Source organism: Syngnathus leptorhynchus, chromosome 6, assembly GCF_054491065.1.
Source record: "Syngnathus leptorhynchus isolate UIUO chromosome 6, UIUO_Slep, whole genome shotgun sequence".
Classification (NCBI taxonomy): domain Eukaryota; kingdom Metazoa; phylum Chordata; class Actinopteri; order Syngnathiformes; family Syngnathidae; genus Syngnathus; species Syngnathus leptorhynchus.
The window spans coordinates 661913-686715 of NC_141200.1; the positions used below are offsets into that span (position 1 = coordinate 661913).

The 24803-nt window shown below is 59.7% G+C and overlaps 3 protein-coding genes across 7 annotated transcripts; all 3 read left to right on the forward strand.

Moving 5' to 3' along the window:
* Nucleotides 1-413: 413 nt before the first annotated feature.
* Nucleotides 414-10002, forward strand: zfc3h1 (zinc finger C3H1-type containing). 4 transcript variants are annotated; one of them, XM_085915005.1, is made up of 34 exons: nucleotides 414-1088; nucleotides 1373-1765; nucleotides 1826-1974; nucleotides 2067-2346; nucleotides 2418-2605; nucleotides 2686-2809; nucleotides 2913-2977; nucleotides 3047-3208; nucleotides 3290-3442; nucleotides 3515-3777; nucleotides 3863-3973; nucleotides 4076-4250; nucleotides 4319-4450; nucleotides 4557-5207; nucleotides 5264-5367; nucleotides 5467-5598; nucleotides 5665-5786; nucleotides 5854-5955; nucleotides 6017-6139; nucleotides 6203-6368; nucleotides 6436-6622; nucleotides 6698-6886; nucleotides 6946-7180; nucleotides 7252-7357; nucleotides 7429-7627; nucleotides 7710-7804; nucleotides 7880-7987; nucleotides 8130-8240; nucleotides 8319-8457; nucleotides 8533-8633; nucleotides 8723-8824; nucleotides 8916-8955; nucleotides 9166-9228; nucleotides 9407-10001. In XM_085915005.1, exons 1-34 carry the CDS (start codon nucleotides 524-526, stop codon nucleotides 9536-9538), a joined length of 5967 nt encoding a protein of 1988 aa, XP_085771131.1. In that variant the 5' UTR covers nucleotides 414-523; the 3' UTR covers nucleotides 9539-10001. The 4 variants fall into 4 exon arrangements, 3 of the variants coding, with proteins under 3 accessions (XP_085771131.1, XP_085771130.1, XP_085771129.1); XM_085915004.1 differs by having other exon boundaries at nucleotides 6017-6368; nucleotides 9407-10002; XM_085915003.1 differs by having other exon boundaries at nucleotides 8319-8633.
* Nucleotides 10003-10736: 734 nt separating this feature from the next.
* ptprbl (protein tyrosine phosphatase receptor type B, like) lies at nucleotides 10737-19789 on the forward strand. Its single transcript, XM_085913686.1, has 25 exons — nucleotides 10737-10867; nucleotides 11334-13195; nucleotides 13265-13538; nucleotides 13623-13898; nucleotides 13980-14246; nucleotides 14332-14598; nucleotides 14668-14931; nucleotides 14998-15261; nucleotides 15345-15608; nucleotides 15694-15951; nucleotides 16027-16296; nucleotides 16367-16630; nucleotides 16789-17055; nucleotides 17139-17435; nucleotides 17576-17866; nucleotides 17948-18097; nucleotides 18160-18403; nucleotides 18469-18563; nucleotides 18644-18752; nucleotides 18816-18893; nucleotides 18989-19009; nucleotides 19096-19177; nucleotides 19253-19343; nucleotides 19411-19487; nucleotides 19553-19789. The coding sequence occupies exons 1-25, from the start codon at nucleotides 10816-10818 to the stop codon at nucleotides 19787-19789; spliced, it is 6621 nt and encodes a 2206-aa protein (XP_085769812.1). The 5' UTR covers nucleotides 10737-10815.
* A 1194-nt stretch (nucleotides 19790-20983) lies between these two features.
* Nucleotides 20984-24779, forward strand: LOC147055052 (fibroblast growth factor receptor substrate 2-like). Of its 2 annotated transcripts, none has more exons than XM_085913342.1 (6): nucleotides 20984-21521; nucleotides 22333-22379; nucleotides 22481-22577; nucleotides 22745-22931; nucleotides 23297-23434; nucleotides 23499-24779. In XM_085913342.1, the coding sequence occupies exons 3-6, from the start codon at nucleotides 22509-22511 to the stop codon at nucleotides 24644-24646; spliced, it is 1542 nt and encodes a 513-aa protein (XP_085769468.1). In that variant the 5' UTR covers nucleotides 20984-21521; nucleotides 22333-22379; nucleotides 22481-22508; the 3' UTR covers nucleotides 24647-24779. The 2 variants fall into 2 exon arrangements, with proteins under 2 accessions (XP_085769468.1, XP_085769467.1); XM_085913341.1 differs by having other exon boundaries at nucleotides 21020-21521; nucleotides 22282-22379.
* Nucleotides 24780-24803: the final 24 nt, after the last annotated feature.

Sequence of the window (24803 nt, forward strand, 5' to 3'; positions counted from 1 at the left end):
GAGCTTCGTTTCCCATACAAGCCGTCATCGTGCCAAATTGAACGGTGTGGAATCGAAGCATGATCATGAGCTTCAAAACAAATGTTTTAAAATCCAAACATAGGTTCTCTTCAGTGTTCATCGTTTGATATGCACCCCACTGAATATTTGAGGGACTTGGATAGATCACTAAAAAATATGACAAGAACCAGGGAGGACTAATTGCGTTGTGGAGTTTTTGTTTATTTTATGACGGCTCGAGTTGGCGGGGGCGGAGTCTCTTCACTTTCTCCCATTTCCTAGGGTAGCATGGCCTTTCCTGTCAAGTCCTTTTGAATTTCCTGTACAGTAGGTGGCGGTATGTACCCAAGAGACGTAATCCGCCAGTTCATTGAAAGAAGAAGGAAGTCGCTGGTCTCGCGCGATCTAACGGGACTTGAGCAAACGAGACTTGACTTGTCTCGCAGCAGGACAAGAAACGCCAAGTGCCACAATGCCCTAGACGACTTCAAGACGGCGATTGGCAACTTGTCACTTTCCCGACATGAATTTAGAGTCGGCGGCGGCTCAGGTGCCGACGCTCGACGTCGAGCTGGAAGACGGAGAAATCTGCGACGACGACAGTGAAGAGCGCTCCACCGCCCGGCGGGGGGATGGGAGCGGCGGCGGCGGCAGCAGGCCCGGCGGCGCCGCGGCAGCGGTTCCTCCGCGAGGCCCGAGGCCGCCCTACATGAGCCACCCGCCGCCAGATCATCGCCACCCGCCGCCAGATCTTCGCCACATGGTACCCTACGACGTCCACGGACCCTCGAACCACCGGCAGCAGTGCGGGCCGAGTGGGCCCGACCGACCTCACGCTGCTCCCCCGCTTTCGCTTCCGCCGGGGCCGCCGCCGGGGCTCAATCCTATGTGCGGCGGCGGGCCCGTGCCGCGGCCCAGCTTCTGGGAACGGAGCCACGGCGCACTGTGGAGGTTCAGACACCGAAGCGTCCCCAACGGCGGACGAGGGCCTTGGAATCGAGAAGGCTGGGCCGGCCACAGGCCCCCTATGGCTCGTTATGGGCCAGGGGAGAACGTCAACAGCCGCAAGGAGTCTCCGGGCAGGAAACGTATCCTTCCTTCATGGCTCGCTCAGTTACTTTGCTGCTGACACCAGCAAACACAGCGAGGAGAAACCATATCTGCCGTTGCTCACGCAACGTCGACGGGAAAGTCACGCTAGACTTTCGGCCAGTTGTCGCTCTTTCGACATGGAGCAATCCATAAGCGCAATCGTTACTCTTTTGTCAGTATGGCATGTTGTCAGTATTTGGGATTTGTTTTCATCGAGTTTGTCAGATTCAAACTTTTGACTTGAAGATAAGCGAGCGCCTCCTTGACCCCCTGACCGCAGAGAAGCTGTTTGGAAGAAACCTGGCCAGAAGAGCGCTCCCTAGTCAGGCCAAGTGCGATGGCGTCGAGTCCTTCGAGGACCTGCTTACCAAGTACAAGCAGATCCAACTGGAGCTGGAGTGCATCCGCAAGGAGGAGAGCAGGGCGCTGGAGGCCGAGGCGGTCCAGGGGACGGAGGCCAAGGGTCGAGCGGCAGAGGCCGTCGCGGGCCAGCGGACGGAGGGCCGTCCCGTGGAGGCCCTCGTCCTTCCCCAAGTGTCTGTGCAGGTTCCGGTGGAGAACAAGAAGAGTTTCCAAGCGTTCAACATCAAACCTCTGCGCGTGAAACTTTTCACGCCCGCCGGTCTGGATACGAGCGTCGAGGAGGCCCGACCGCAGCAAGAAGAGAAAGACGGTGAGGAAGTGGCCCAAGCCGTTTCGACGGCCCCCGCTTGAAGCCTTGTTCTTCTCGCAGCGGCGCCGTCGGACGGCCAAGTTGCCAAGGTGGCGCTGCAGAAGGCGGCGGAAGCGGACGAGGCGCCCACGTGTCAGAATGAGGAGGCCAAGGATGACGGCAGGGAGTCGTCGGCCTCCAGCGAGGACGTCTTCATCTGTCTCGATGAGGTAAGCTGCCAATTGGAAGCGACGGTTGAAAGAGCCACACCGGTGGGTCATCGATGAAGAAGAGGTGTCGTGGCGTTCGTTTGTACCTGCAGCTGGGCAGTCAGGTGGAGGAGGAGGACCTGTCGGAGCTGCAGCTGCGTCTGCTGGCCCTGCAGTCGGCCAGCAGGAAGTGGCAGCAGAAGGAGCGGCAGGTGATGAAGAGGAGCCGAGAAAGCACCAAGCCCGACGGCAGGACCGGGCCCAGGTCCAAGCCTCAGGACCGGGAGCGAGACAAGGTCAAGCCGGGGAGCCGAGAGCGGCCCAAAGCCGCCGCCAAGCCCGTCGCCAGAACCCCCGTTGACCGAAGCAGGCCCAAGAAGAGCAGCGCATCAGGTGAGAAGCCTGAGCGGGCCCGGCCCGTCACGTAGGGCCACGCTGGAGCCGACCCCCGTTGTCCTCCGCAGCCTCGGCCGGCAGACAGGCGCTGAGAAAGCGACAGCTGCGCTCGCGGGAGCTTCAGCGCCAGTGGGAGGAAGACGAACGGCACAAACGGGAGGAGGAAATCCGCCGCATCCGCGACCTGTCCAACCAGGACGAGCAGTACAAGCGCTTCATGAAGCTGGTGGGCGGCAAGACGCACAGCTGCGCCAAGGTACGACCGTTCGCTCCCTCGCTCGCCCGACTCCGCCCCCCGGCCTCTTTCGAGCGCGCCTGCCTCCCTCCGCCCTGCAGGCCAGAGACGGCGAAGGGAGGAAGTCGGCCGGCAGAGCGGGCCAAGACAGCGCGGGAAACCTCTACCAGTACGATAACTACGACGAGGTCGCCATGGAGACGGACAGCGAGCCCGGTTCCCCGGGTAGGTCGTCGCGCCCATCCAAAAGCATCGCGAGACGTCTTCTTTGCTTGTTCTCCGAAGCCATGCTTGGATTGATTTTTGCCTCCTCGTGTGTGTCGGTCAGCACGCCTTCCTTTGGCCGCCCAAGGCGCCGCCGCCTCTTTGCCCGCGACGCAGCTTTACGGGACGGTAAGTACGCTCGCTCCTCTCTGTCACGTCGGGTGACCACGCCTTTGACCTTCCTTTGTCTGCTCGCAGCCTTTCTGCGCCCCTCCCACACCGCCGCCCCTCCCTCTTCCGCCCGGCGACCGGGCGCTCCCGCCCAATCTCCCGTTGGCTGACGAAGAAGAAGAGGAGGAGATGCTGCTCAGGGAGACGTGTCTCATGTCCATGGCCAACAAGCGGGTGGTGACCGCAGAGGTCTGGTTGCTTTCCTTCTTTCTCTCCACCCGTCACGACACCAACGTGTCATGTTGGCCAATGACACCATCCTGTCAACAGGAGCCGTTGTGGAGCAGCCCCCCCTCCCCGAGCGCGCCGCCCCCCGTGGAGCAGCAGCCCGGGAGAGGAAACCTGAGCGCCGTCAACCTCAACACCATGACGGCGCCCCGCGGAAACAAGTTTGCCCGAGGAGCTTCCAGAGCCACCCTGGTGGTAAGAGGACGGACGGCGAGGATGATGGTGACAAAGACGACGTCGGTCACGTGGTGTCCTGCGTGTGCGCAGCTGCCGCGCCACAAGTCCGTGGTGGTGTCGCTCAACGGGTCGGACGACAGCGACTCGGACCTGGACGGGGCGCAGCCGCAAGGCATGTTCGGCGGCCTGGAGTTCATGATCAAAGAAGCCCGAAGGACGGCCGAGGTCAACGCCAACAAGTCCAAGGGAGCGGAGGCCACCTCGGAGAAGGAGAACAATCCGCTGCGGACGCCCGAAGCCTTGCCGGAGGCCAAGAAGGCCGAGTACCGCTTCCTCAGGGAGGAGTTGGCCAGGTATTTTCTTGCCAAAGCTACGGTGGTCACCAGCAGATGTTTGGAATCCAAATACAACAATTAGTATTTTGCGTTTGGCCGACAGCAGGGAGAAACAGAAGGTGTCCGCTCACGACGCCCGGCAGGCGACCGTCGTTGATCCCGCCGCCGCCGCCGCGCTCGTAAGCGAAGCCGAGCAGAAGCTGTTGAAGCAAAGGTGTGTGTGTGTGTGTGTGGGGGGGGGGTGACGCCTAAGGCCGCCCGCCGCGGCACGGCAATTGCGCCGGCCTAACCCAAGGACCCGACTCCCTCGGCCCAGGGAGTTGCTGGTGCGAGACGAGGCGCTGCTCAAGAACCTCCTGCAGCAGCAGCTCAAGAAGTCCGAGTCCCTCAAGGCGGCCGAGTCCAAGGTGGCCAGGCTCCGGGAGCAGATGCAGGCCTCTGAGAAGGTCGTGATGGCCAATAAAATTCTGCTCAAGAAGATCCAGGAGCAGGTGAGCTCACGATCTGGTGCCGTCGATGCCGCAGCCACCTCTTTCTCACTTCTGACGTGCATGTTCAGGTGCAGCGTGTGGAGCACCGCGTGTCCATCAAAAAATCGCTGGCCGCCCGCTTGGAGCAGGAGCTGCTCTGGACTCAGCGAGCTGCCGGAGGAGAACCCAAACGCAAAGGCGGAGCCTTCCCCAAGCCGCTGGTGAGTCCTGGTCGGGACCGGGCCCAGTCCTGCCTAATATTATTGTAAAGCGGAGGGCTAGGGAGTGATTTGTTTTTTTGTGTTTGTTTGTTGTCCCCCGCCTCAGGCCAGGAAGCTTCAGCGGATGGACGCCGCCAATCACTTTGCAGCGCTGATGGCTCAGAAGCAGCGTCTGCAGCGACTGGAGTCCCAATACGCGCTGAGGATCCAGAAGCTGAAAGAGGCGCAGGCCTTGCGCAACAAAGCGGCGCCGTCCGAAGCGCCGAGCGAGCGGCGGCCCAAACCCGCCGCGCTTCCCGACACCAAAGCTTGTCTCCCGGGCTCCCCTGGCCCGCCTCAGCCCTCTCTGCACGACCTCACCCAGGACATACTGGTCCTGGATAGCGACGACGGTCCGGATCCAGAGGCGGAGGCGAGCGAGCCGAAGACGCGGGACCCGGAGGACGCGGCGCCGCCCGGCGCGGCCTCCCCTCGCCCTCGCCGCCGCTCTTTCCAATGTTCCAACTCCACCAAACCCAACCTGGAGCAGACGACTTCCACTCCAGTCGCCAAAGGCCTCGCCTCGGCCAAGCCCGGCAAAAATGTGCCGGAGGTGGCCACGGAGGCGTGCGCCGCCGCCGCCACCGGTCTGGACTTAGAAGCGCTCCGGAAGCGCCAGTGTGGACAGCCCGGGTTGGCAGAGCTGCTCGTGGATGAGCTGGCCGCCCTGGGGGAGCTGCATCACACGGAGGAGCAAGACGTGTCCAAAAGTGCCAAGGTACGCTCGTCGCTTTCCGTCCGTCTTGGCTTTTCTTGATTTTGGTTTGCGCGCAGGTGCCACCCGTGTGCACAGAGACCAGTAAAGGCGCGGCGTGGCCCGCCCGCCCGCTTCCTTTTGGCCCGTACCGAAGTCCTCTGCTGGTCTTCAAGTCTTACAGGTGAGTTTGGAAGTGCCACTTGGACACAGGGGACTTTTTGAAGGAAGCTCTCAGGCTGACAGTGCGGCCGGCCGGCCCGCTCATCTGTGGCGTATTCAGGTTCAGTCCGTACTACAGAACCAAGGAGAAGTTGTCCCTGAGCTCGGCCACCTACAGCAACGCCATCCAGCCCAAACGCCGCTTCTGCCGCTTCGACCTGACGGGAACTTGCAACGATGACGACTGCTCGTGGTGAGGACGGCGAAGCCGCCGTGACGTGATGGCACGGCTTTCTCCTGTGCTCCCTCCCTCCGGCAGGCAACACGTGAGGAGCTGCACGCTGACGGGAAGCCTGCTCTTCCAGGACGTACTCTCCTACAACTTGTCTCTGATTGGCTGCTCGGACAGCAGTTCCGACAGCCAAGTCGGCGCCGCCACAGGTGGGCGTCGGCACAAACGTGACTCGGGGCTTGGCCGGCTGTGAAAACGAGTTGTGACGTGTTGCAGGAAAGTACCTGAGCAAGCTGTTTGGCCCGAGCAAAGACGGCATGGCGGTGGACCAGAAGGCCGTCTTCCTGGTCAGCAAAGTCAACGAGAGCTGTCGTCACGGTGAGTGCCGCGCGCCGTCGCCGCTCGGGAGGCGGAGCCTCATGCTTGGCTTTGTGCGCAGTACCGCCCTTCACCACCTGGAAGGGCAAAAGGAAATGGAAGCCGGCGGCGCAGAGTCAGCGTTGCGAAGAACGCGACGGCGAAGAAGATTCCGCCAGAGGAGAGCAGACGTGCCCAAACGCGGGTGGGTCCTCGTGCGTGCGTCTCTCTGTGCGTCTGTCCTCACGCGGACGCTGTGCATTTGCAGACGTTGGCGTGTGCTGGTTAGACACGCGGGTGACGTCTGAGGACAAACGTTACTTTGTCAGCGACACGGACGACATCTGCAAGCTGGAGAGCAGCGTGTTGGACCACCCCGGAGACACGCAGCTGTGGATCAAGCTGGCTTTCCGATACCTCCACCAAGGCGACACGTATGACGCATGAGCGCCTGCCCGCCCGCTTGCCCCCACCCACCGGTTGAACAAAGTCTTTCCGCAGGCCGCCCACCGAGTGCTTGGAGGCGGCCCTGAACACGCTTTCTCGCGCACTGGAGAATAACTGCGACGACCCCGAAGTGTGGACGCACTACCTGACCCTTTTCTCTCGCCGCGGACGGCGTGACGAAGTGGAGGAGATGTGCCAGATGGCCGTGGAGCACGCGCCGCACCGCCGCGTCTGGTGGAACGTGAGTGACAACTTCCCCTGGCTGGCTCGCCTGCCCCTCCCCAAAACGCTTGTGACCCGCGTGCGACTTGTCCAGTACCTGAGCTTGGCGAGCACCTTTGAGGCGAAGGACGGCGTGTGCGAGCGTCTGCTCAACTCCCTGCTGGGCGAGGCGTGCGGGGGCGTGTCGGAGGAGCGCTCCTTCCAGCTGCTGGAGGCGCTGCTCTACCGCGTCCACTTGAACGTCTTCACGGGCCGCTCGGAGGCCGCCCTCGCCATCTTCCAGGTACTTTGCTTTCTTGTTTGATGTTGCCGTGTGACGCCAAACGTGCGGCCTACTTTCAGGACGCCTTTGCGCTCACTCCATCGCCGGTGGGCGGGAGCCTGGCGGCGCCGCACCGCGCGCTGGCCTGGTTGGCGTACATCCACCTCAAGGAGTTCGGCCGGCTTCCGGCCGCTCTGTACGACCCGTCCGAATCGGGCCCGTCCCGGCTGGTCAGCGCCGAAGGCTTCCTGCTACCGTGGCGCTCGGCCGCCGACGTGGCCACGCCGCACCGGCAGCTGCTCGGCCTTTTTACAGGTAAAAAGCGCAAAGCTGGCGACACGAGCGGCCCGCTAACCAACGCGTGTTGTGGCTTTGCGCGTTGCCAGACGCCATCCGTCAGTGTAGCGAGCAATCTCTGTCGCCGAGCCAGAGGACGTCGGCGTGCCTGCCGCTGCACACCAACTTGCTGCTCCTGCACAGGCTGTTGGGCAGGTGAGCCGGTCAGAGGTCACGTCGGAGCTCGCGGCCACGCGTGAGCGAGCTCACGGGGCGCTTGTGTGTAGGTCGGAGGAGGGCGCGTCGCTGTGCGAGGCGCTCTTGGAGGCGTGTCCCGAGTCATGCGTCCTGCGCGAGGCCCTGTGCGAGCTCCACGTGCGCTCGGGGAACGCCGAGCGCGCCGCCGAGTCGTGGCGTCGCGCGTTGGCCGAGTGTCCCGGCAACGCCGAGGTCTTCTACCACTGCTGTCGCTTCCTCATGGCTCAGGTGGGCTCACGGGCTGTTCGTTCTTTCGCTCGGTCTGTCGCTTGGTTTCAAGTTCAACAAGAAGTGACGTGTTGGTTGACAGGGCGAGCAGAGCGCTGTGGCGCCACTCTTCCGAGAATTCGTCCCGTCTCTGTGCGAGGAGCCGTGCGCTCAAGTGACGCCCGTCGACCTCCTGCGGTGCGTTGGCTCGCTCGCTCGCTCACGCATACGTCGACGGGTTGGTGGATCCTAACGGCTAGCCTTTGTCCGCAGGAGCATCCTGGGCCTTCCCACCGTTGACGTGCGGGCGTCGGCCGTCGTCAGGAAAGATCTACAAGACGGGCTCCTCCGACAGCGCTCTTTCCTGCACCTGCTTCACTGGTACGGTCCGCACCACAGTCGCTCGTGCGTTTAGCGGCGCAGATGTTAGCGTGCGGCCGCTTCGAGGAAACAGGAGGAGGAAGGACAACTTCTGTCAAGAAGCAAGAGTCGCTCCAAGCTGTTTGCGTGTGGGTGCTTGCAGTCGCTGGCATTGGCTGCACGGCTCTCCGGGGGACGCGCTGGACGCCTTCGAGAGGGCGCTGGGCTCGGCCGCCGCGGCGCCGCGCCACCAGCTGCACCGCCTGTGGACCGAGTGAGTGGCGTCCGACCCGTGACGGCCGAGGCACGGCGGGCACAAAAATGGATGAGCGCCGCTCGCTTGTGTCCGCAGCTACCTTCAGTTCTGCAGCGCGCACGCCGCCCATCGTTTGCCCGACTTGACCCTCCGCTGCCTGGGCACCGTGCCCGCCCGCCTGGAGGTGCCCTTTGACCCCACCCACTTCTGGACTTCCTACCGCTTCCACAACGAGGCAAGAAAGTCTCCGACGCGCCCGACGACCCGACGGCGGCCTCCGTCACCGGCGTGTGTCGCCGTTTGTCCTCAGGTGGTGGCGCTCTACCTCGGCTGCGTGGACGAGTCCCAGCACGCGGCGCTCCTGGAAAGACTCCATTACATGATGCCCACCAACATTGGCCTTTCGCTCAGGTACGGCCGCCTCGCCTCACTTCGCCTCGCCTCTCCTGGCGCTGGCGCGCACACACACACACACACTGTGCCTCTCCATGTGCGCGCAGGTTGATGCGCCACGAGTGTTCGGAGGGAAACTTGGAGCACGTCCGCTTCCAGGCCAGAATGCTGACCAACAGCGCCCCTAAGTGTTTACCCGCTTGGAACATGTAAGGACAGCTTGGACGCGTGTGCGCGTGCGTGCGTGGGCATCCGCCCGCCCCCCCCCCCCCCCGACTGATGGCGTGTGTTTCTGCGCAGAGCCATCGCTGCGGAGGCAGAGCTAAGTCAGCCAGCAGAGGTGAGGCGCACGCGAGTCTCTGATGCTAACATTGCTAACGCTACCCCGACGTTCTCTCGCCCGGAACGTTTGTCTCGGTGGCGATGGGAAAGAATCGAGTCTCCGCCTTGCCTCCACGTGTGGCGGCGGTGCTAACTAACCACGAGGCGGCGTTTGTCTGTCCTCATCTCCACTTTGTGGCCTTCCTCGCCCGTGCTTTGCTGTTTGCAGGCTCGTCGTGTGGTCCAGCAAGCGCTCCAGAATCTTCCGCTCTGCGCTCACCTCTGGAAACATGTAAATCCCGCTCGCTAGGCTGCCCCCTAAGCGTATCGGGTTCACCTGTGAACTTCACACTCCTGTGTCTTCCCTCTGTCCTGTTTCCCTTCCTACTAACCTTCCCTCCCTCCCTCCTTCCCTCCCTCCCTCCCGTGTCGTGTCTGTACTTCCTACTTTCCCCTCCTTCTCGCCACAGCTGCTGCAGTGGGAGGCGTGCGTCGGCGGCGCAGGTGCGGCGGAGCGCGCGGCCCGCGTGCTGTCTCGCGGCGAAGAGGCGGGCGTGACTTTAGCCGAGCCGGTCGCCGCCGCTCAGACGGACGCCGTCTGATTGCGGGCGGGCGGACGGACGTCGATTGACGCGCGAGGGCGGCGACACTTTGGGTCAGAAAGTTGAGAGCAAAAAGCGGCGCCTCCTCCTGGTATACGTAAGTATGTCTGCTGAGTGACGTTTGCTTTGTCTCACTTCCTCTCTTTTCCCTGGGAGGGGAGGGGAGGGGGGGGTTCATAAGAACGTGGCCCGAAGGACGTTCGCCGCCATTTTTTTGTGTTCAAAACGAAGCAGACTTTTATTTTGTTAACCGCTGGGAAACAAAAGACTCTGGAACGCGTTTGGCCTCGGCCATCTCGGCAGGAAGTGACAAACGCTGGACGAGAAACGGCTCATTTGAAAGTTTGTCTTTTTTTTTTTTTTACTTTTTCTTTTTTTTGTAATTAAAAGTATTGATCATCAGTCATCTTTTTTATATTAAATTATTTTATCAACATAAACACAACTGGTCTGTGTGATCTTTTGCGAGCGGCACTTTGGGAGTACGCTCGCCTGACTTTGTGTCTTTTGCATTATTTGAAATGATATCATAAGTTGTCTGGGATTTTGATGTCAGCACAGTGGCACCTACCTTGGTTACATTCCTTGCGTGAGTGCGTGCGAGCGAACGAGCGTGAGGGGTCAGGATGTTGGTGTGGTCCGGGGCAGGCAGGATGTGCGTGCGTGCGTGCGTGTTGTTGCAGGGGAGGGAAACACGGAGGTCGTTTGAGGCGTGTGCTTGCCTGTTCAAGGGTCATGGAAACAAAAAGAACATTTGCTCACTAAAGTCCAAATGCAAAGAAAGAAAGAAATGTGGATTCAATCATTCGTTCAATACAAAGAGAAAGTGAGCAGGGTCCTCGAAAGTCTCCCTTCATGTGAAAGTTTGCCGATCCTTAAAACAGCATCATTTGTCATGGCAGCATCATTGACTAATTGGTGTTTGTGTCCTCGCCGAGAACATTTTGCAACGGTTTAGGTCTTTGCGTCTTTGCGATTGTTGACGTGTTTTCTTGGCCGTGCGAGCGTGAGGTGCTTTGTGGAATTTCCTGGCGTGCTAAAAGTGTGCGGAGAAGAATTGAATGGAAGGAAGCGTCGCCGCTGGGCTTTTTCCTGTACCCGGCCGGTGCCGCCCGTGACGAGGGAGAGGAGACGCTCGATTTGTTCCCTCCTTTCCCTTCCCTTGCCTTGCCTTGCCTTGGAGTGTGCGTGTCCACAGACGCGAGGAGAGTCGACCGACCTACCTGGCCGCGTACGTACGTGCGTGCGTGCAGCATGAGCGGCGCTCGGCTGGCAACATGGACGCGCTTCTACTTCTACTGGGCTTCTTGATGAGCACTTGTGCGACTGGTGAGTAAATTGTCGTCTTTGTCAAAGGCAGGCTGGTCGTTGACTCGACTCGCTCTGATTGCTGGTAGGCTGGCTACTCATGGTCAGTCAAGAGTCTGGTTGGCAGGTGGTGTCAAAGCCATGGCCCGGGGGCCACATTCAGCCCAAAGCCTCCTTTTTAGGTGGCCCGCTTGGGCAAATTGCCAGACAAAGATGTTTATTTTGCTTCTTTATTTGTATTCTTTGTCTTAAGAGTGACTTTGTTGTTACTGGGCTCTACTCTTAGCTACATTACTACTACTGTACATTTATTTGTGTTTTAATGGACTCTTTTCACTCTTTGTAGTTGTATCATCATTATTTTATATGTTCTTTGTTACAGGTGTTAAATAAAGTTGTATTGAATATTTATATTGCTCTCATTCCTTTCATTTCAGAATGGTCTTGAAATCCCACCTAAATGATTTTTTGTTTTTCTTCCGTTCAGACCAAAGTTCGACCTTAAGGCATTCCTCAAGGACACAAGAAAGGTCAACTGTAGGGTCACCCACTGCTTCACCATCCCAACACGTGACCTTTGGCCTTGTATCTCCGAGGTCCGCGGTGACGCCTGATCACTCAAATGCGACACCGCCCCCGGCAGCGTCTGATTGGCCGCAAACGACAAAGATGATGACCTCGGAGACTCCCCTCCCGCTCGCGTCTGATTGGCCGCAAACGTCAAAGACGAGATCCTCCCACGTTCCGCCTTCAACCGGATCTGATTGGCAGCAAACGTCCATCGCGTCAGAGACTTCGCATTCGGCTGCATTCAACTGGCCGCAAACGTCAAAGATGACAATGCGTCCAGCCGTGTCTGATTGGCCGCAAACATCAGAAACGATGACAGAGACCACGTCGGAAATAACGTCGGTGACGATGTCAGAGACGATGTCAGAAACGATGACAGAGACCACGTCAGAGACCACGTCGGAAATAACGTCGGTGACGATGTCAGAGACGATGTCAGAGACGACATCAGAGATGACGTCACAGACGACGTCAGAGTCGACGCCAGAGACGACGTCGGAGATGTCGTCAGAGTCGACGCCAGAGACGACGTCAGAGATGTCGTCAGAGACGAAGTCAGAGACGATGTCAGAGTCGACGTCAGAGTCGACGCCAGAGACGACGTCAGAGACGACGTCAGAGATGTCAGAGATGATGTCAGAGACGAAGTCAGAGACGAAGTCGGAGTCGACGCCAGAGACGACGTCAGAGATGTCAGAGACGATGTCAGAGACGACATCAGAGATGACGCCAGAGACGACGTCAGAGACGACGCCAGAGGCGACGTCAGAGATGATGTCAGAGACGACGTCAGAGTCGACGTCAGAGACGACATCAGATGTGACGCCAGAGGTGACGTCAGAGACGAGGTCAGAGACAGAGACAATGTCAGAGTCGAGGTCGGAGACGACCTCAGAGACGACCTCAGAGATGACCTCAGAGAAGACGTCAGAGACGAGGTCAGAGGTGACGTCAGAGACGAGGTCAGAGGCGACATCAGAATGGCAGCAAACGTCAGAGACAATAACGTCAAAGACTCCACCTCCCACCGTGTCCGATTGGCCACAAACGTCAAAGATGCCAATGTCTGCGTCTGATTGGCTGCAGACATCAAAGTTGGAGACTCCAAAAACATCCGAGACGGCGACGTCAGAGACTCCACTTCCCGTCGTGTCTGATTGGCCGCAAACGTCCAAGACGTTAACATCCGAGACTTCAGACCAATCTGATCGGAAGCAAACGTCTACCATGATAACATTAGAGACCCCGCTTCTAACCGGCTCTGATTGGCCACAAACGTCACAGCCCATAACGTGGGAGACTCCGCCTCCGGCCGTGTCTGATTGGCGGCAAACAACTAAGATGATCGTATCGGAGACCCCGCCTCCTGACGTCAAGACAGCGCCGCCACCGTTCAGCTTATCAGATGAGCCGCTTGTGTCCAGCGAGCTCCCGACAAAGATGGCGTTCAGCGTCTCCGCCGTGACGTCAGCGAGCACGTCTGACTCCACTCCTGCCGGTCCCGGTCGTGCCGCCTCCCCTGGCAGCAGCCCGGCTGGCTCAACTCTTGGCAACACGGGTGGCGCCGATCCCGCCCGGACTCGGGCCGGCACCTCTGTCGTCAGCACTCCCAAGCTTCCCGCGGCCTCTAGCCCCGCCGCCGCCGCCACCTCGCCCAACTGGGTTCTTTCCGCTCCCGCAAGCGGGCCAGCGACATCTTCTGCCCCGCCCGTTGCGTTGACAACGGTTGCCATGACAACAAGCAGTCCCGCAGCAACCGGGCCAAAGGTCAACTCGCCCGTAAGTTGAGTGACTTTTCCTTCCTATGGGCGGCTGGCTTCGACTTAAATTCAACGTGTGACATTTCAGAATGGGCCTGGCTGCTCGGTGACCTTCGGGAAGGTGAAGGCCGGCGTGAATTGGGCGCTGCTGACCTTCAACTCCCGATCTTTGTGCGGCGACTTCACAGCGACGGCGGCGGCCTGGCGCGGCGACCACGTTAGCGTGAGCGAGTGCCAGCCGGTGGCGGCCGCCGCCCCAAACTTCACCTGCACCGTCACAGGATTGCGGGCGGGAAGCGCGTACCGCGTCAGCGTCGCCTCGGCCCAACACGGACCACTGGGACGAGTGCAGGTCCATACAGGTAAGTCAAGGGTGGCACAAGCGCAGAAAAAAACAAAAACTAAACCAGCCAACGTTTCCCGTGGGTGTTGTCGGGGTGTTTCAGCTCCTGATGCGGTGTCGGCGTTGTCGGCGGTGTCGCTTTCAAACGGCACGGCGTTACGGCTGGCCTGGATGCCCCCCAGTGGCGACTGGGAGAAGTACGGCGTGCTGCTGCGTAACCGTTCGGAAGTTCTGGTCAACCACACCGTCGACAAGATGAACCGGGAATACGTATTGGCCGCCGGCGAGTTGGGCCTGGTGCCGGGCCGCCTGTACGGCGCCGAGGTCACGGTGCACAGCGGCGCGCTGGCGAACACGGCACGGTGCCAAGCGCGACTAGGTCGGTTTGCTTTCCCCTCAGACATGACTTGTTCTGTCGGTGGTCAGACTTCCCGTTTTTCAAGTGTTTTTCGCTCCTTAGCCCCGAGGCCCGTCCAGGAGCTTCGCATCCATCGCGTGGATGAGTCCTCGGTGAACCTCCGATGGCGCTGGCCGCGAGGCGAGTGGGACGGCTTCACGGCGGTCATCGGCGCGGCGCGGCCCGACTCGACCGCGGTGCGGAAGCTCCTCCCCCGGGAGGCCACCGGCTGCGCCTTCGGCGAGCTCACCTCGGGACGCCTGTATACCGTCACCGTGACAACCACCAGCGGCAACCTGAGTAGCTCCGCCTCCGTCACCTTGTGGACCAGTAAGACGGAGCCTCAGCATCTTTTTGTGATGTAGAAGATGAATGGATGATTGCGGTGGTCTGATTATGTCCTCCTGGTTGTCAGCTCCGTCTCAGGTGAGAGGGCTACAGGTTCGGAATTTGGGAAGCACCGAGAGCCTCCTGGCTGAGTGGGAGCAGGCCAGCGGGGAGGTGGACTTGTACCTGGTCCTGCTGCTCCACGAGGGGAGCGTCATCAAGAACCAGAGCGTGCCGGCCGAGGACGCCTCTCTGAGTTTCCGTGACCTGAGGCCCGGCGCCCTCTACAGGGTGGTGGTGACCGCGGTCCGAGCAGGACTCCGGTCCAGGCAGACGGTGGCCGAGGGCCGCACCGGTAAGACTCTTGATGGCGTCAAAACAAGCGTTTGTGGCTCTTCGGGTTCACACCTCAATCCAAATGTAGTTCCCGCTGCTGTGGGCGAGGTGACGGTCAGCAACAACGGGCGCGTGGACTTCCTTAGCGTGTCCTGGCGTCCAGCTTCGGGGGAAGTGGACAGCTACCTGGTGGCTCTCAGGGACCGAGACAAGACGCTTCACACGCTGGTGGTCTCCAAAAGCAGTCACCAGTGTGATTTTAGCTCCCTGGTGTCGGGACGCCTCTACAACATCTCCATCAGCACCTCCAGCGGAAGCCTCCGCAACCAAACCTCCGTCCTGGAGAGAACCCGTGAGTGCGGCGGACGCAAAATGGCTCTGACAGGGAGTTCTTTTTGACTCGCTTGTCGTCGGCCAGAACCGTCCAAGGTCCAGGACCCCACGGCGATCCACGGCGCCCGTGACGACTTTCTGAAGGTGTACTGGCGTCCCGCCTCCGGAGACTTTGACTTCTACCGCGTCGCCATCACGCACGACAACACGGTGCTGCAGAACCAGACGGTGTCCAGGTTGCGCAACGAGTGCGTCTTTCACGGCTTGGTCCCGGGACGACTCTACACGGTGGCGGTCGGCACCCGCAGCGGCGGCTACGAGGCCAGCGCCTCCACCCACGCTCGCACCTGTGAGCCTTTTGCGTCCGTTTGCGCGGATCGATCGAGCGAGCGAGCGAGGACTCAGCAGAAGGTCCGATTGTTTTTTCCCCAGTCCCGGCGGCGGTGCGTTCCTTGCACGTGGCCCGTCGGACCTCGCAGGAGCTTTGGGTGTCGTGGACGGCGGCCCCGGGCGACGTGGACCACTACGAGGTGCAGCTGCTCTTCAACGACATGAAGGTGTTCCCTCCGCTCACCCTGGGCGGCGCCGTGACCGAGTGCCAGGTGGCCTCACTCACGCCGGGACGACTCTACAAAGTCTTGGTGTCCACCTTCAGCGGACCCAACCAGAGGACCCAGTTCATCGAGGGCCGCACGGGTTCGGGAGCGCACGGCGGACACACTTTGCGGGTTCTGTTCCGCTGATGCGTGAGGATTGCCGTGCGCCGTGCTTTTGTGTCCAGTTCCCAGCCAGGTGAAGAACATCCAGGTGACCAACGGCGGCGACAGCTTGACGGTGAGCTGGACGCCGGGCCGAGGCGAGGTGGACCGCTACGTGGTGGTTCTGTACAGACAGAACCATCGGCTGGACGCACGCCACCTGCTCAGACATCAGAATCAGGTGGAGTTCGGCTCGCTCCAGCCCGGTCAGCTGTACGGCGTGACGGTTCAGGCGCTGAGCGGCGACCTGTCCAGCAACCAAACGGCCAGCGCACGCACAGGTGAGGTTCCGCTCGGTTTTGGCCTTTCGCCGCAGCTAGTTCTCTGAAGCGGGCCGCTCGGCGTGTTCTGCTCAGTTCCGTCGGCGGTCACGGCGCTGCGGGTGGAGAACCCGGTCGGTAGCGACAGCCTGACGGCCAGCTGGCGGGAAGCGGCGGGCGTGTCGGACGGCTACTTCTTGCAGCTTTTGGACGAAGGAGGCGCCGTCCTGGGCAACGCCACGCTGAGCGCCGCCCTCACGCGCCACACCTTTGACCATCTCAGCCCAGGAAGACAGTACAAGGTCCTGGTCCGGACCACCAGCGGGGGAGTCCAAAGCCTGGGGGCCGCCGCCCAGGCCCGCACACGTAAGACTTCCCGCACGCTGGTGTAAAACGCTCCACGTGGCGTTCACGAGCCGTTTCCTTTTCCCGTCAGGTCCGGCGGCCGTCACCCAGCTGTCCATCCAAAGCAACGACAGCAGCGCTCTGGCCTTCCGTTGGTCCCGGCCGGCGGGCGACTTGGACTCGTACGAGGTTCTCCTGTACGGCGCCGACGAGGTTCTGCGGGAGCGGCGTCAGGTGGGGGCGTCCGGCCTGGCCTGCTCCTTCCGAGGACTCACGCCCGGTTCGGCTTACAAGATGGTGGTGGTCACGCGCAGCGGACAATTGAGCAACAGCTCCAGCATTTGGGCCGGCACAGGTCAGCTTGGTGCGCTTGGGAGGTTTGGCGACACATCATCATTGCCATCCTTGCCGGCGGCGGCGGCGCCATCATCATCGTCATCAGCGCCAACCTCTTCACGGTCACGGTGGTGTTTGTAGCCCCGCTGACGTCCCCGATGCCTTGTCTCCCGTCAGTCCCGTCCGCCGTCACGTCTCTGCGTGCCCAAGGCGGCCACGCTTGCGACCAGCTGCAGGTCTCGTGGCAACGGGGCCCGGGCGGCGTGTCCGGGTACCGGGTCTCGCTTTCCGCCCCCAACGGCTCGCTGAGGGCGCAGGAGCATCTGGGCTCAGAGGTCACCCAATTCGTTTTCCACGGCCTGACGCCGGGTCGGCTTTACCGCGTGGACGTCCTGAGCTTCAGCGGCGATCTGGCCAACGGCGCCAGCGTGCACGCCAGGACAGGTGAGTCATCCGAACCATCGGCACGAGTTTCCACACAGGTTCAGGTTATTGATCGGTTGATTGATTGACAACTGTCCTTCCAGCTCCCCGACCGCCCAGCTCCTTCCTCTTCCGAGGGGTGACCAATACGTCGCTGGACCTCACCTGGAGCGTCCCCCCGGACTCGGATTACGACGATTTCGAGGTGCGCTGGGCGCCGGGCGACCGCGGCTCCGTGGTCAACCCGTACGAGAACGCTCGGTCCGGGAGTCGCATCGTGAGAGGGATGTTCCCCGGACGCCTCTACAACTTCAGCCTGCGCACGGTCAGCGGAAGCTCGCAGGGAGGGGGCGAGGCACCGCCCTCCTACAGCCTGCCCATCCAAGGCAGCATCCGCACCAGTAGGTGGCGCCACCCACACTTCTGTGATTGGTCAATCTTGATCATCAGGTGTGGTCGGGTCTCTTGAACCCGCGACCTTTGACATCTGGGCACGCTAACAGCTAGCTTCCGTTTGATGATTTGCACTGTGTTTCCGCAGAGCCGTCCCCCGTGGTCGGCCTGCGCTGCCGCCCTCAGAGCTCCACGTCCGTCTCCTGCTCTTGGGCGCCCCCAGAGTCCGACTTTGACTCCTACGCGGTGGAGTGCGTTCGCCAAGACTCGCAGAGTCTGGTCTACTCGCGCCGTTTGGATCGGCGCCCGGAGGGGCGTCCGGCCGCGTACGTCATCGACCTGCTGGAGCCTCACAAGCGCTACAGCGTGCGCGTCAAAGTCATCTCGGACACCAGCGCCAGCGAGGCGGCGCGGGACGGCGTGCTCACCATGATCGACCGTAAGTACCCGACGGCGGCTGCTCGGTCGGTGGGTGGGTCGGGCTCACTGTCGGGGTCCCGCTCTGTCTGCGTGCGTGCAGGCCCCCCGGTGCCGGACGCGGGCACGCGAGTGGACGCCGCCTCAGCCCGGGCGACCCGTTCGTCCATCCTGTTCCGCTTCAACTGCAGCTGGTTCAGCGACGTCAACGGCGCCGTCAAATTCTTCAGCGTGGTGGTCACCGAGTCCAAAGGCAGGAAAGGATTTTGGACCAAATTGAAAAAGCTTCTTTACAACGGTCCCGTGGTCCCTTAGGTGAAGACAGCGTTCTTCCCGAGCAGCGCCACCCTTTGCCCTCGTACGCCGACTACATGTCCAACGCGTCCGTCAAGTCGTACCAGACGTCGTTGTTTGCCGCCGGCTCGGCCGAAGCCTGCGCTTATGACATGGCCGTGGGGGCCGGGACGGAGGTCTTGGGGGGGTCGTGTGAGCCCACCCACGCACGGCGCCACCTGCAAAGCTTCTGCGACGGACCGCTCAAAGCCACCACCGCTTACAGGTGCCCAATAACGCCCCCTTGCGTTGACAAAGATGTGAGCGGCGGTTGTGTTTGCTGCGCTTCAGGCTGAGCGTGCGAGCGTTCACGCAAGTTCCCGATGGCCTTTCTCCGCCTCTTTACGCCGACACCTTCCTGTCGCTTCCCGTGCACACCGCAACAGGTCAGGAAAGGTGGGGCCGGCGGCGTCGTCGCCGTGGCGACCGCCCCGATAACTCTGCTCTCGTCCCGTCATGTCGGCAGATCCCGCCGGCGCCCTGGTAGGAGGAATCAGTGGCGCCGTCTTTGTGATGGTTGCCTTGGCCATGCTGGTGACGCTCATTGTCTACAGGCGACACGCGCGACCCAAAATGTAAGTCGGCCCAGCCCGGGTGTGTCCAGAAGAGTGACTCGTGCGTGCGTGTGTTTTAAAAAGTGTGCAGGAGAGCGTGTCGGTCAACATGTGTTTGAGGAGAGAGCGAGCTTTGCCAAGAAATCATCTGGGGCTCAGAGGGTGAGTTTACACACACTGATGAGGTCAGGCAAGTGGTCCTGATTCAAGGAAGCCACCAAGTCTTGTTTTTCTGTCTTTCTTCCTTCCCGGTACAGGAAGCCCTGTCACATGACAAGGTAAAAAAAAAAAAAAAAATCATATTAATCATGCTTTTTGTAGTATATGCTCTTTTGCTCACGTGGACACGTCGGCGTTCTTTCAGCCCCATCAAGGTAGCCGACTTTGAACGGCACTACAACAAGCTCCAGGCCGACGCCCACTTCCTGCTTTCCCAGCAGTACGAGGTGACGTTTGGCCTCTTCTTCTCCCACATTTTCTTGTAGCCTTTCGTGATTTCTTTTCTTCACGGGGGGGGGCAGAGTCTGAAGGACGTCGGGCGCAACCAGAGCACGGACGCCGCTCTGCTGCCCGATAACCGCGGCAAGAACCGATACAACAACATCCTGCCTTGTGAGACTCCCTCCCTCCCGCCAATCTTCCAGCTGGCGCCTGCATCACTGACAGCTTGTGTCTGCAGACGACGCTACGAGAGTCAAGTTGGCCTACGTGGATGACGAACTTTGCTCCGACTACATCAACGCCAGTTACATACCTGTGAGACCCACACACACACACGCTGTCCCAGAACAACCTTGAAGTCGCGTGCTTTGTGCTTTGAGGGCAACAATTCTCGCCGCGAGTACATCGCCACTCAGGGGCCGCTGCCGGGAACCAAAGACGATTTCTGGAAGATGGTCTGGGAGCAAAATGTCCGCAACGTGGTCATGCTCACCCAGTGTGTGGAGAAAGGACGCGTGCGTATCACGCACACGCACGCCGAAGGAGTGCTTGAGCTTTTGAAGAATGTGTGTGTGTGTGTGTGTGTGTGTGTGTGTGTGTGTGGCGCCCTCAGGTGAAGTGCGACCGCTACTGGCCGGCGGAACGGGAGCCCCTCTACTACGGAGACCTCATCGTCCACATGACCTCCGAGTCGGTGCTGCCCGAGTGGACCATCCGAGAATTCAACGTGTGCAGCGTAAGCGTGCCGAATGCGTGCGTGCGTGCGTGTGCGCCGTCCAGGTGTTGACGTCTCACGTGCGCTCGTCAGGAGGACGACATGCGGCGCGTGCACACGGTTCGTCATTTCCACTTCACCGTGTGGCCCGATCACGGCGTTCCTGACGGCACGCAGTCGCTGGTCCACTTTGTCCGGACCGTCAGAGACTTTGTCAACCGGAGCGGCGCCGGCGGCCCCACCATTGTGCACTGCAGGTAGGCCACGCACGCGCCACGGCTTCGAGAAAAACGGCCGTTTGACACGGCCGTCGTGTCCCGGCCGGCCGGCAGCGCCGGAGTGGGGCGGACGGGGACCTTCGTGGCGCTGGACCGCCTCCTGCAGCAGTTGGACTCGTCCGACACGCTGGACATCTACGGCTGCGTCTGGCAATTGCGCCTCCACCGCTCACACATGCTGCAGACCGAGGTACGTCCCAAACCCTGAGCCTGGTGTGACCGACCAAACCTTTGTCACGTGTTTGTGTGTGCGCAGCGTCAGTACGCGTTTGTGCATCAGTGCATCAGCGACGTGCTGCGAGCCAGGAACTTGATTGTGTATGAAAACGTGGGCTTGAGCCAGGCAGGTCAGTGGGCTTTTTGTCTGGGCCTTAATTGGCCTCCTTTATGTGCTCAATTGTGTTTGTTTTTCTACTTGCATTTCAAAATGCCTCCCTCAGACGCTGTGCGGGCGACATTAACATCATAACATCACAGCGTACGTATGACGTCAGTGAAATGAGAAGTCTGGAGATGTCATCCAAATTTGGCATGTGACTTATATGGCTTGTTTTTTTTTTTCATTTTATGTAAGACGATTTTGCACATTGCTGTTATAGGTTGTACAGTATAGTCATTTACACATGATATAAGAACTCCATATTTTATTTTAAAATTGTTGGTGACCGTTTATATTTGGTTGTTTTTAGCACACAAATGCGCACTATTATCAATGTGATCGAAATGCATATTAAAGTTGCCATGAAACTCAGATGATGCGTGGACGGAGTATTTGGCCTGCGCGTGCGCAGATGGTAGCTCGAGCTGGTTGGCTAATAGCTGCTTGGCTTGTGATAGCCTTGCTCGCCGTTGGCTGGCTGGTGGTTGACTGGCTCGTGATTGGCCCGCTGGCTCGTGTTTGCCTTGCGACTGGTCGCCACCTGGGGGCCAACTTTGAGCCCGATAGTCGAGTTAGCTAGTTAGCTAGCGGAGTAGCAGCAGCGGCAGCCGCGGAGAGAGCAGCAAACTTTCTCTTTCTTTTTCCTTTTTTTTTTTTTCTCCTCTCACTTCGCGCTCAGTTGGCGGTGAAGGGCCGACGGTTCTCGATGGATTCCGGCTGTTTTCCGTCGCCTGTGGTGCGCCGAAGGGAGCGTTAGACGACTTTGGGAGAAGTTGTGCCGATTGTTTTTTTTTTTTGGCGGAGGAGGAAAGAGAAAGATGGACGCGGCGGGGGCTGATTCTGATCTATTGCTAATGCTAAGCTAACTGGTGCTAATGGTAACGCCGACCGTCCATCGGAGGTGCTCGGCCGGACGCAGCGCGAGGACTTCCGCCACCTTTGGAGGGCTCCAGTCGGCTTTCAGTTGGTTTCGTGCGGTGAGTTTGTTTCACTTGATTTCTTTCGATGATGTGTTCGCTTGTTAGCGTTGCCTTTTAGCCTAGCTATGCGCTCGCCAGACCTGTAGCCTAGCCGTCCTAACCAAGCAAGCGAATAAGTAGCTGGCACAACAACACAACTTTCCAGAGATCTTTCAATCACTTCAACAAATGTCGCATTTTGGACACCTATCATTTTATGATCATTTCTTTGACCCTTCCATCAATTACTTGAGTACGTTTGACGAAACACCAAGGTAAACAGGAGATGTCAGCAAGAGTGGTTTTCATTTTGCGTCTTTATTCTTGAATCTAAGGAGCAATAATTGCTACTTTTATTGAGCTTTCCATGGGCGTGTACTTCTAGAATGCACACCTTAATTTTCGAATTCATTATACTCGGCAGCAAGTTCAAACTTGATCAATTTTAGCGTTTCATATGTCTTGGTCCGACAACATTGTCCTTAAATTTACTCAATTGATTTTTTGGAATACAGTATTCAGAATGTCTATAGAAGATATCATTTTTGTTTTGTATCGGATGCATTATTGTTTCTCATCATCATCATCATCAATCCAGGGCCGCTTTCTTGGCTGTCTCCCTGCTGCAACACACCTGATTCAACTGATATGCGAAAGCTGGATCATGATCCTGATCGTAGAATAATTTTCAAAATAGATGAGTCGCCGTTTGTTGCGCCTCTAATACCAACATTGATCATTTTTGTGTTGTTGTCATTTTGTTGGATTGACTCTGCAGCTGATTTGATCCTCATCTTTTATCATCCTTGTCATCATCGCTGTGACAAAGGCTCGCATGCTGAAGATTGTGCCGCTAACCATGGAGGAGGATCTTAGGTAGGCCTTCAAGAGTGCCATCTTGATTGTGATGCGGTCGCATCCGTTTGCCGTTGTCATGATGTTTTTTTTTTTTTCCCTGTATGCGTGTGGGCATGCAGACGAGCCGCGCGGGTGCAGTAGGGCATCATGGGTAGTAGCTGTTCAAGCTGTCCAGACAAAGAATTGATTGCAGATAATCATCAAAGTAAATTCAAGGTGGGTTCGTTTGCACGCAAGTGTCGCGAGCGCCACAAGTCTCAAGCCAAAATCAAGCTTGTCAAAAGCAGCAAATTCCGAGCGAGCCGTCCGTAAATGCTGGAGGCGTGGCACGCGGTGGCCCGTTTGGTACGTAACCCGGAGCGCATGTGGTTGGCGCTCGGCAGGTGGTCAACGTGGACGACGATGGGAACGAGCTGGGCGCCGGCGTGATGGAGCTGACGGACGGCGAGCTGGTCCTGCACACGCATCGCCGCGACGACGTCAGGTGGCCGTACCTGTGCCTGCGTCGCTATGGTTACGACTCCAACCTCTTCTCCTTCGAGAGCGGGCGGCGCTGTCAGACTGGACAAGGTGACACGCCTCCGCTCACTCCTTTGGTGTGTGTGTGTGTGTGTGTGTGTGTGTGTGTGTGTGTGTGTGTGTGTGTGTGTGTGTGTGTGTGTGTGTGTGTGTGTGTGTGTGTGTGTGTGTGTGTGTGTGTGTGTGTGTGTGTGTGTGTGTGTGTGTGTGTGTGTGTGTGTGATAGTCAGTATATCAGGCATGTCACAATCACACTTTCTTGAATTTGAAGGATTGTTGATTGTTTTTGGTACCTTCTAACCGTAGGCGCCAGCGCTACTCGAAACGCATTTGCTGTCGGGCTTGAACCACTTCACATTTTTTGCATATTGTATCGGTCATGTCATTATGCGCGTGTGTGTTTACGTGCGGCGTAGGTATCTTTGCCTTCAAGTGCGCACGTGCCGAGGAAATCTTCAACATGCTGCAAGACATCATGCACAGTCACAGCATCAGCGTTGTGGAGGAAGCCGTGCTGGACGCCGGCCACCAGGGGGCGACGCTCTCACCTGCAGGTACACACGGACACAAGAGCAGAGAAATCAAAACCCGCTTTTGCTAACACCCTTTGCATTTCAGCCCTGGGTTACTCTGTGCCGACGGTGCCCAATGGTGTGACGCGGCTCCCGTCGACGGGCGACGTCCCGTCCCACCCGTCCAGCCGCCACCCGTCGGTGGCCAGCACCCGGCTGCCGTCGGTGGGCGAAGAGTCCACGCACCCCCTGCTGGTGTCTGACGAGAGCGCAAGTCCGTCGTGCGCTGCCGCCGCCCCCCCGGCGCCGCCCGACGAGCGCTGCCCCTGCTTTCAGGCGCACACCTACGTCAACACGGCGCGTCTGCTGGAGGAGCCGCTGAGCACTGACGTGGCGCCGGAGAGCCCCGCCTCCCCGGATGCCCGCCGCCCAGCCACCCCTCCGCCCCCTCCACGGGTGAACTGCGATACGCCGCCGCCGGAGCCCCGGGTGCTGCTGGAGCCGCAGGGCGCGCGCTTCGTGCTGGGACCCACGCCGGTCCAGCGACGGCTGAGGGAGGCGGGAGAGACTCGAGAGGGCGACAAGGAGGCGGCCGAAGCGGGCGCGGCCCCCCACTGCCGCCGCCCGCCCCCGCTGACCCCCGACCTGCAGAATGTCAACAACTCAGCGCAGCGCCGCACGGCGTTGCTGGACTACGAGAACCTGCCGGCGCTGCCGCCCGTGTGGGAGGCGCGCAAGTCCAGCTGGGAGGAGGAGGAGATCGGCGGCGGCTTGAAAACGCCGTCGCTCAACGGCTTCAACCCGCATTGTTGCCCCCTCCCGCTGTCGGCCGCCTACGATCCCTCGCACAACTACGTCAACACGGAGAACGTGACGGCGCCGCTGAGCGCCCACCGACCGGAAACGGCGCGGCGGCGCCCCGACGGGCCCACCGTCTTCAACTTTGACTTCCGCCGAGCGCCGGGGGCGGGCGAGCCGCCTAAGACGCTCAACTACATTGAGGTGGAGACGGACAACGGGGGCGGCAACCGGGGCGCTTCGGACGGCAGCGACCCGCACACGCCGCGCACCCCCACCTCGCCCCCGCCGCCCGGTACGCCCACGCGGCGCACTGAGCTCTACGCCCTCATCGACATCGAGCGCACGGCCGCCATGTCCAACCTGCAAAAGGCGCGACCGCGGGACGACGGCACCTCGCGCAAGACGCGCCACAACAGCACCGAGCTGCCTAGCAAGAGTGCCGCTGCCTTGTGACTTTGTTCTTGTCTGGTACAAATCAGTATTACTGAAGCAAGCATTCCATTCAGCTCTGTTCATGCTGCTCCAACTTCCTGGTACACTACTTCCTTTTTTGATTGCGGCACAATAAAAGTCTTTTCTCTTTGTACTTGAAGTTCTTTCACTCCTCGCC

Excerpts from the sequence above, each read along its gene's own strand:
- zfc3h1 (XM_085915003.1), top strand. The coding sequence starts at position 524 with ATGAATTTAGAGTCGGCGGCGGCTCAGGTGCCGACGCTCGACGTCGAG. Across the intron at positions 5,956-6,016 it reads CAACGAGAGCTGTCGTCACG|TACCGCCCTTCACCACCTGG; the intron begins GTGAGTGCCGCG and ends CTTTGTGCGCAG. Across the intron at positions 7,628-7,709 it reads GTCGCTTCCTCATGGCTCAG|GGCGAGCAGAGCGCTGTGGC; the intron begins GTGGGCTCACGG and ends GTTGGTTGACAG.
- ptprbl (XM_085913686.1), top strand. The coding sequence starts at position 10,816 with ATGGACGCGCTTCTACTTCTACTGGGCTTCTTGATGAGCACTTGTGCG. Across the intron at positions 13,899-13,979 it reads ACGGTGCCAAGCGCGACTAG|CCCCGAGGCCCGTCCAGGAG; the intron begins GTCGGTTTGCTT and ends TTCGCTCCTTAG. Across the intron at positions 15,952-16,026 it reads AACGGCCAGCGCACGCACAG|TTCCGTCGGCGGTCACGGCG; the intron begins GTGAGGTTCCGC and ends TGTTCTGCTCAG.
- LOC147055052 (XM_085913342.1), top strand. The coding sequence starts at position 22,509 with ATGGGTAGTAGCTGTTCAAGCTGTCCAGACAAAGAATTGATTGCAGAT. Across the intron at positions 22,578-22,744 it reads ATCATCAAAGTAAATTCAAG|GTGGTCAACGTGGACGACGA; the intron begins GTGGGTTCGTTT and ends GGCGCTCGGCAG. Across the intron at positions 23,435-23,498 it reads GGCGACGCTCTCACCTGCAG|CCCTGGGTTACTCTGTGCCG; the intron begins GTACACACGGAC and ends TTTGCATTTCAG.